Genomic DNA, 10,332 nt, shown 5'->3' with positions numbered 1-10,332 from the left:
CTCACTCCATGAAGAGACAACCCACTGTAGCCGGTTGTTTTTTGGGCACCGTCCTAGGACACAGCCCTCCTGGGACTCTGGTCTGGGGCTGCTGGAGCACAGGTTCTCGGGGAGGCCCTCTGCCGTGGCCGCACTTTTACACAGGATTTCACGTTTCCTCACCCCTCGCCCACAAGTCTTGGAACACTGGAGATGGAAATAATAATAATAGTAATGCCATTTGCATGCTAGTTTCAAATGATTTTCAAGTTCTTAAAGAGATACATTTGGTTTTAGTAGTCAAAAAATAAAACTTAAAAAGAAAACTACTCTCTCAAAAATAATTCCATGTGAAATTCGGGGTAAATTCCATGTGAAATTCGGGGTAAATTCCATGAACTAAAAAGCTCCTTTTTTAAAGAAATTCCCCATTCCCCCCCCCATTTCTTTAATCCATGCCCATCATACATATTTGGCTAAAACAGTCCTTTGAATTTTGTGAACTGTAACTCCTAATTGCAAAGAAAGAGACCAGACTCAACATGATGTACTACTTACATTTACCTTCTGTGATAAGTGAACATATTCCCTCACTTTAAAAGGACACCTAAGCATGCTGGGAGATAGTCTTCCCTGCTTTCAGCTCCTTAATCCCCTAACAGACATAGTCCTAACATTAAACAACAACAAAAAATCCGTAATATCCTATCATTTAAAAAAAAAAGAAACCTTATTCTGACCTCTGTTAGGGGTATGGAAGTGTACTGCTAAACTTAATCAGAAATCAACCCCCTCCACAATATAATGTGCCCTAAAGGACAACATGGCAGAAATGTGGTCAGGGGCTGCTACCTGGCCTCAGAGTTCAGGTGATGAAACCCCTGTTTTTACATTATTCCCCAGAATTGTGTCACCATCTGTGGTTTAGCAGAGGCGGACTACTGCAGAGAGTTCTCACCCTCAGCACAATATGGACCAGAGAATTCTTGTGTTGGGGAGTGTCCTGTGTGCAGGGTTTTTATCGCTACCAACTAGATCAGTAGCACTCATCCCACCATTGTGACAATCAAAAATGTCTCCTGACATTGCCAAATGCCCCCGTGTGAGAACCTCTGAGTTGTGAATGACAGGTAGCTCTAGGCCTCTTCCAACTTTATAACTGTGTACCTTTCACCGGGAGTTTGTGACAATAGTAAACTTTATACCCACCTCCTCTCTGTATTCTTTTAACCCCACCTCTTTCATTGTAGCAAGAGTTCAATGTCCTTTTTATGCCTCATTCTTTGTATTTTCTGCTAGCTTTGGAGAATTCAGTAGCCAATTTTCCTGCCAGTCCTCTGCCACTCAAATCCTGTCTAGCTCTGCTCCCCAGTGTAGCCAAAATGGCCCCCACACTCTAATGTCTAGACTTCTAAGGGTTCCCCAACTGCAGGTCGCATAAGAATCACTAAGACAAATTAAAATGCCCCATTACATTAGCTCAGCGTGATTCCCACAAAGGTGTGTACAGCTGAGAGTCTCTTGGAAAGCCAAGATACCACCTATATTTTTGGGGGAACAGGACCAACAAGTCTTTTCAGTTACCTGAGACCAGGGCCCAGCACTCCACTCTGGAGGGCAGGCATGGCTGTTGCAGACTTGAACTTGAGTGGGTGTGCTCACTGGGCAGAGGGAGTGCAGCACGGCCGCCTCCTTTTGGAAGGGCTTCTTCTGGACACATTGGACTTTCCGGCTCTGCTGGCCCCTCGCACACGGCCTGCTGCATACACTCCATTCACCTGGTTTCCAGCTGTCAGTGAAAAACAAAACTTCCAGTGAGACTCTGGCTCATCACTTCCAAAGCAGTTACTGCAAAACATTAACCACCTGACGAAAGAAAGCCTTACATCAATTTTAGAACCAATGAGGGTGAATCATATTAATTATTCTTTTAAAGATTTTGAAGCCTACACTAGTATGGTCCACTTACAGGGAGTCATAGTCGCCACACAGTCCTGGGGAAAAATATACCCCTGCCCTCTCTGCAGGGGAAGAAACATGTGCCATTTGGAAAGCTGGGCAATTCATGCATTCAGCCAAACTGCTTGGGCTAACTTTGGGACTCTCCTACGTATTAGGGTTGGAAAAATGATTGAGGCGATGTTCTTTCCATTCAGGAGCCTACAACATAGTGAAGAGGCATCTTTATGTGAACCAGTAAAGACAATACTTTCTGATAATGGCCACAATAGAAGTTAATACAAACTGCAATAATGAGACTAATGAATGATCATTGAGGGTGTGTGTGTGTGTGTGTGTGTGTGTACACACATCCATGCAAGAGAGGGGCGCATTCAGAGAGGGTCTCACAGAGGATATTTCTAAGTAGGCAGTTCCCCCAACTATTCTGGTTAGTCTTAAAATTTACTGATGGATTAGAGATATAACCTGTGTTCTCTATTTAAAGATGGCCAAACCGACCACCATTTTTGCAGCAGTCTGAGACTTGATTTATATTTGAAGGGTAAGCAACTGATTGAAACTATTAATCCTTTTCAACAACTACTTTGGATTCATTGAAATTCTATGATTTGAAGGCTTAGCATTAAACAAAACAGATATGACTGTTAACATAGTGAGTCATAGCAACAATATTTAAAACTCAGGCTGTTTTTACCAACATTCTAAGTATAATTTTAAGAAATATCACAAAAGTTTTTTGTTATAGTTTTGCATTTCTGTTACCTTTCCTAGTCATATAAATTTTTCTCTGGTTTCCTCCACAAGCCTGACATGTGAAATTAAAGGCCTTTAGTCCAGAGAATTTAGCACATGGGTTCAAGGATTTTATGTATTCTACAACATTGCATAACCCATATTATCTTACTTAAAGAAAGATATCTAAATTAAATAATTCCTTATGTTTGTACAATTATTTGTATTTATAAGATATAAACAAAACGTATTATGCAATTACTTTCAACATCTGCCTATGAAGATGACATTTTATCTACCAAATGCAAGTTTCCTGGCTTTATGTGTCAAAGATGATGATTTTGTAAAAGTACTAGAAAAAGCATAACACAAATAGATGTTGTACGTGACATGCATGGTTCTCCACATTTGGGTGTCAGGCTCACTTTCCACCTCGCCTCATTCCCCAATCAATCCCTACCTCAGAGCCCCAACTCCATGTTTCCTTTACTGCTTTTTTTTAATATAACATTTTTTAGCATGTATCTCACCGCTTCGCAATTATTTCATTACACATCCAACTCTTCCATTTGGTTGCATGTTCACTGATGACACAAGTCATTCATCTCCAAACCCCAGTCCTCAGCTCAGAGCTGGCATACAGTAAGTGCATATGACATGACTGCTACATGGGGAACTAATGGAGTTAGATCAGATTAATTCCTTTGTCCTTCTAGTTCCAATAGTCTGAGTCGAAATCTTACTTCTAATATATCCCTAGGGAAGAATAGTCCCTGCAAGTCTCCATTATTCCAACAGGAAATAATGAGATATAAATAACAAGGTGGAGAAGAAGCGAAAGCAACCAAAGATTCTGCCCACTTCACCATCCTAACTTGGCAGTCATTCTGAGGGGCTCTTCTGCTTTTACACAGCGGGTACACTTGTTACTGCACACGATGTCATTTCTATGTGGAGTCATCAGGCAAGTTCTAGGAGTTGGGCATGACCTAGGCTCTTTCTCTTTTCATGGATGTAAAAGTGAATGGCGTCCCTTTCTTTGGTTGGCTGAGATAACCAATGATGGGAAGGAGGCTTAAAATAAAACATACTCCCAATTCCTCCACGTACGTGCGTACACACACACACACACACACACACACCTAAAGGAAAAAATACTCCATAAGGGTCAATAACACTGTCTGGTAAAGATGTCTTAGGGTCACATATTTCTTAGAAGCAGATATTTCTTAGCAAAAGGGGAAAATCCATGAAAGCTCCCTCCCCAAATTTATGTCTCCATTTTGTGTATGGGATAGAGCTGGTTCCAGATTCTAAGAGAAAAACTGGGCTGACAATTGGACATATGGGATTGGTGGATAGCTAAGACCCCAAACAATTATGACAAATATACTATTTGTAAGGAAAAAATATATGTGCAATCTTTTTATAAAGATTGTGCAATATAATTGCATCACCACAAAGCAAACACTGCTTATTAAGATGATCTGAAACATTAGTGAACACAAAACATTGCTTTAGAAGAAACTCTGTCAATTCTATATAAGTACATTTGGCAGAAGATAAATCACACAAGAAAAGACTCTGTTTGGCTGGGAAGATTACTTAAAATTAGGTTCAAACAATAGTGTGGCTAAAATCCATCCAAAAACAAACCCACTGAGCTCCCCATGGGGTACCATCATCAGAAGTGGATTACTACTTGGCCTCTACCCCTTTCTTTTTATTTTGTGCCTTGCTACTGTGTAATTTGCATTTGAGGTTTCATGGTCTACATAGTATTATGATTTGTAAATTCTTAGACAACTATATAAAAGTTAAACACACAACCATATGTAAACTTAACTAATGTAGGAATCTGTTATTTAAATATCTGATTTAGTTCAGAAGAGTTTCTATGTAACGGCTGAAAAAAAAAACAACAACAAAAACAAAAGCAGACACCTTTATATCCCAAGGTTAGGTTTGCATAGTCAGAGTCAAATGACTGTCTAAAACATATTTGTGTTTTTCAAGTTTTATATATTTTAACCTCAACTACCTTCTTTCTTCTATTACTTTTTTGGACATTCTATCTTTGTATCACTTTTGATCAGAAGCATCGAGAGTGGGCTTTAATTATCTCATACCAATAAAAAGGCACACAAAGTACAAATATAACCAGGGAGACAGTTCCAGATGACTTACTAGGCAGGGCAGGAGAAAGCATTGCATACTTTGGGTTCGGTTGCTGGCTTGGTTCTTGCATTGCAGAATGAGGAATTGACTTGAGTATTTTGATCTCGTAAGCAAATGGCCTTTATACTTATGTAACCTAATAAGACATCACAAGTTACAAAGCAGAAAGTACAGATAACCAATTCAATTTCATTTCCACATTTAACTTCTGATTTATCAGGGTTGTCATATTTTATTTACGATCCACATATTGTGTGAGAACGCCTTCTTTTGATAAAATCTGCCACTAATTTGAATCCCATTTTTCCCCGACATAATAGTTTTCATATATTAATAATTTTAACGTGTAGCTTCTTCATTTTCCAGACTGCTGTGGATTCTAGAACAATATAGTGATACATAAAACCTTTTGAAAATAGGACGGTTGTAAAGGAAACATCCCACCAACTTGAACTCCCACTGTACACACCTAATGGAAGTATTCTGCAAAGAAAAACCACCGGTGATTATGTGTAGAAACTCTAAGATCCTGCTCTTCCATGAAGCATCTTTTACAGTATGATGCATATATAAATGAAAAGTTGAGCTCACTGAATATGTAGTCATACCTGTCAGCTAGGACTCTGGGTTGTTGTTTGTCTGTTTTAGTGGCATCCTGCTGTCTTACTTTCAACACTCATTTCAGGACTTCTCATCAGAGGCATAAACTGTTTTGAAAATAACTGTATTTGTCAGTTCCCCAAATTGGAATACTGCCTCCTCTTTGAATTGTGTTTGTTTATATTTACATGGTGCTTTTCCTAAAAATGGAATCTAAGAAGCAATGAAAAGTCACTCCTGCTATAACGATTTGGTTGAAGTAGGTTTGCTTTCAGGAGGCACTAATCAAAACCACATTGGGATTCCCTAAAGTGAAGAGTTTACTTCTGGAGAAATAATCATTTGGACTCTTCTTCTCAGATGCCACAGAGGCACCACGGTCTGTGAGTCACGTGAAGGGATTGCTAATCAAGGCAAGAGGGAATCCCACAATGCACTTCTCCAGCATCCTCCCTCTGGTTGGATTTATTCCCTGTAAATGGAAAACGGACTTCATCTCGCCCCTTCCCAAGGAACTGTGCTCTCCCTGGAATACCCGGAAGTTATTGCAAATGATCTCAAAGAATATTTGACATATAAAAAACTGCTCATGCTCCAAGACTAAGTAAAAAAGAGTGTAAAATATGTCTATGGTATAGTTTCCATTCGGTTAAAACAATAAAAAACCCCGAAATGATACCTATGGTACGTGTCTGAGTATGTCAAACACACATATTTTTACATTTGCATAATAAAAAGAATGGCATGATATAGACCAAAGCATTAACATTGGCTATTGCTGATTAAAGGATTATGGGAGATTATTCTTTAGCTCATATTGCCTTTAAAATGTTTATTAATAAAACTGCATTGCTTTTGCATATCTTTTAAAAAGAAGTGTTTCCTCATATTTTGTTAATTAGCATAAGCACCTGAAAAACAGGCCTAAGAGTTTCTTAATTTTCTATATTTCTGTCTGTTTCTGGTTCCAAGATTCCTCAATTGGCTAACTAGAATGGACATAGTTAGAAGACCCAGTTACCAGGTGCTCTGAATATGAGGAATGAGTGGCCACCCTTGATGCTTCGGTTTCATGGACCTATTTATGGACTTTCCTTCCTTTTCCCAAAGGAGTAAGTGTGACAAAGATTGACTTACAAACAAATATGTGATGTTTTTGGATCTCAATAAAATGCCTGCCTTCTACTCGCTGAGAAGAGAACTGTTGTTTTTCCTTCCTTACAAGGGTTATTTCTCAGATTTAATCCATCTCCCCACTGAGAGGGACTTTGCTGACCTCACCCCTGAGGGAGTGGAATGGCACAATAGCCACATTTCAGAGCACTGTCTTACGCCTGCCTTTCATGTATTCTCACTTGTCGTGACCCTACCTTCTCTAAGTCCCAGTGGGAGGTTTATAACAACAGAAAAGTCAGGACAGGGAGAAACTAAACTGTAAGCTGAAAAAAATTCAAAATATATAAATATATATGTATATCTTCTTACATTTATAAATATGCATTTTCTATAGTTTACCCCATAAGTTTCTGATGTACAACTTTTGAGTCCTGGTTGTGGTTGACTTGAGTTTGTAAGACTTGGTTTCTTTCTACAAAGTAAAATCCTCAGATAGTACAATAATATTTGCTTTTTACAGAGATGATTCCCATAAAAGACAGTTCTTTTGTTGCTTATTTAAACCACACAATTGAAAAGAGGCCTGGAGTGAAAGAACCTGTTTTAAGAAGAGAGTTGGCGGATGGAATTAAGAAATCAACTACCTCCACCACAGGACACGGAGCAATCTGACTGCACTGTACTCCAGGTGTGGATGTGTCTTCTTGGGGCTGGCTGAGTTTCATTCATGACCTTGGGAAGTGCGTACTTCCAAGCTATCCCCGGATTTTTGCCTTGCATCAGAATCTGGACAGCGCAGGATACAAATCAGAGATCAAGATATAGGTCAGATCCTGGAATTCCAGAAATCTCACTGAACATTTTACAGATATTTGTATGACATTTTGACCTTAAAGTTGGTTCACATCATTGTTCCCAAGTATGTTTTAGGTTAATTTAAAATTTTCCCATGACACTTTGAAATGTGTAACTCCTTATCATCAAATAGATGCTCCGTAAGGAAACATGACTTGACATTTGCCATAAGCCCACAACACTCAACTCTAGGTATAATTTAATAAAAAGTAATTGCATTAATAAAGCAATTTTTTTACATTATATTGAAGAAAAGGAGGTTATATTATGAGGTCTTAACCTTCACATTGAACTTGAAAGCCTAGCATGGTAACAACATACAGTAGGTGCCCCACAGATCAGGGACGAAACTTAATCTACACATATACATTTTTATGACTTATCTTGGACCACAATTTATAATCCCTCTTCTGGGTGCCCATAGGAGCTGTACACAAGGGACACACTCCAAAAACCTTAGAATACCCCACTTAGAGTTATCAATCATCAACTTGGGAATCCAAGCAGATTTCCAAGAGGGCTTCCAAAGAGAATATGCTGTTAACTGTGTACTGTTAACTGTTAATATGTGTACTGAGGTGAACAGATAAGACAAAAAAGAAATATGGAATGGATTTAACCTTAAAAGGGCAAGGAGTTACGATAAATCTGATCCTGTAAGATCTGACTACTAGAATAAGAGCAATCATTTACAGGTACCCTGCTGGGTTTTTCTATGCATCATCTCAAAACATTCCTCTAACACCTCTATAATGTAGCTGCCTATTTTTTTCCATTGAAAGAAACTGAGAAGACCTTGTCTAAGATCACACAGGTGACTAGTGAATGAAATTAAAATAGAACATAGGACCTCCAACAAAATGTATTTAAACACTATAATACATCACCTTGTTTTTGGTGCAGGCAAACATTATTTGCCTTCTTTCCTGATTCTCTTTTCTTAACCACTCCTTTCTTCTTTTCTTTCAAGCTCAAAGCATGAATATAAATAGCTGGTTGTCTCTTCCCCATAAGTCTTGTGGAAAATTCTTTACCACCAGAACTGGGCATTCATGCCCAAGAAGCAAAGCAGATTTTCACTTAAAAATAGAAACCTCTGGCTCTATCTCTGTCTGGTGGGATCCCACCTCAATTAAAGTTGAGTGAGTGGCAGCTGTTCAGGGACCTCCATCATACCAGACCCCTCCTTAAGATGCTACAAAATGGTTCCCACTTTGCTGTTAGCTTAAATATCTCCAGGAATATGGCTTATTCTAAAGACTCCATGGTGTTGACGTCATTTGTTGTACAAAAAACAAACAAACAAACAAACATAAAAACACATGCAAATCTTGGTGCCTCCCAGAAACAACCAAAATGTTAATAGATGGGTTCCCCTCACTCCCATCCAAAACAAAAAATATAACACAAAAGATAGTAGTACCATTAAAATGGACAAATGCCAATTTCACCAATGAAACCTCAAAATCAAGGTCCTAGGGGTCTTTTAGTTTTGAGGGTCTTTCTAGTCTTTGTTTTTCTTATTTTTGCAACTAAATCATATAACTGTTCTTGGAATTATGTGTTAAACTATGTTATAACATTTCACACATTTTGAATAAATAGCATGCTTTCCTTATTTGAGATTTTCGCAGTGCTTCTGTTGTCTTCATGTGATATCAAGTAAACAGACAATTTAGACTTTTACTCACAATCAAACTAGAATCCTGAGAGAAGTTTTACATTCAGAAGATAACCGTGATAGTCACTGATATTTCAACTCAATTTCTCCCTCAATTAAAGTAGTATCTCAAATGCAACACTTTTGGTTGTCTTTTTTTTTTTTTTTTTTAATGCACTAGAAATGCAGAGATCTTGTTGGGGAGAAATAATGCAGTGCACCACATGTACATGTGTGGTAGCAAAATACAGGTGATGTGCACAGGAGTTCTAGTGAGCTAAGGCGCATAGGCAAGATGATATTACAATACAGTAGAGCTGCATCACACATGCATATAAGGAAGGATATTCAAGTGTGAGTGTGATGGGGGAAGAAATCCACTCACTTATCTCCACTTTCTAGGACCACCCATTTCCCCCATTCAAACTAGATCCTGACTTTTACTGCCACAGGGGAAAGTGATCCCCAATGTTAATGCAAAGAAAATTAAAAACAACATTAGTTCTTGCTTTTGGGATTGCCAGGACTTGTATTCAGGTGATTTAACAGCGGTTTCCACACATTTTCAATGTGCATTGAAAATATATTCTATCTTCACCTTTTAGACAATTTGTAGAACCTAAGCCATACATGGCATGTGGTTTTTCTCTAAAATACTTTTAAATGTTTCTGTGAACAGGATGCATTTTTAAAAAATGAGACTCTGAAGATCAAAGCGTCATCACTACTGAGCAAACAAAAACAACCAAGATATCAAGTTTCCCCAGGTCTCCAGTAAAGCCAACCACAAAATTTATCAATGCTACTAAGAAGAGAACTGAGACAATCTCCCCCTGCCAAACCTGTTTCTACATCCGCCCCCACACATTCCTTCTCTCCTCTGTTACCCAAGATGCCCTGTCCTGGCTCCTGTCCTGTCCAGATTGTCCCTCATGCAACAGATTCCATCTTCTGTCACCTACTTAAGGATATCACTGCTGGAGTTGACCTCTCTTTCGAGTCTTTGTGAAATTTTCCTGTCTATTGATCATTCCCATCAGCATCCAAATGGACTACTATATCTCTCATCTTAAGAAAAAAAATGATCTTCTCTCCACATAGCCCTCCAACGCATGTCCCATTCCACTGTTTCTCTTTATATATATATACATATAAAATCCTCTAAGAGTTGCCTTTATACTCCATCTCCACATCTTCCTCAAGAGTCCATGGTTCTTCTCTATCACGTATCCCTCCCCTCCACATCAATG

General features: G+C 38.6%; 1 protein-coding gene across 2 annotated transcripts in view; it reads right to left on the bottom strand.

Moving 5' to 3' along the window:
• ADAMTS18 (ADAM metallopeptidase with thrombospondin type 1 motif 18) overlaps nucleotides 1-10,332 on the bottom strand; it is a 124,733-nt gene that overhangs the window by 7,655 nt on the left and 106,746 nt on the right. For both annotated transcript variants that reach the window (XM_074314547.1, XM_019710943.2), the window contains 4 exons: nucleotides 7,212-7,353; nucleotides 4,861-4,987; nucleotides 1,564-1,768; nucleotides 1-186 (listed from right to left, as the gene is read on the bottom strand). In XM_074314547.1, coding sequence (XP_074170648.1) covers nucleotides 1-186; nucleotides 1,564-1,768; nucleotides 4,861-4,987; nucleotides 7,212-7,353 — 660 coding nt within the window. The remainder of the gene's footprint in view (nucleotides 187-1,563; nucleotides 1,769-4,860; nucleotides 4,988-7,211; nucleotides 7,354-10,332) is intronic.

The sequence above is a fragment of the Rhinolophus sinicus genome, linkage group LG11 (genome assembly GCF_036562045.2).
Source record: "Rhinolophus sinicus isolate RSC01 linkage group LG11, ASM3656204v1, whole genome shotgun sequence".
NCBI classification, from domain to species: Eukaryota; Metazoa; Chordata; class Mammalia; order Chiroptera; family Rhinolophidae; genus Rhinolophus; species Rhinolophus sinicus.
The sequence above is the reverse complement of the archived record's forward strand: the minus strand, read 5'-3'. Positions and strand labels throughout refer to the sequence as shown.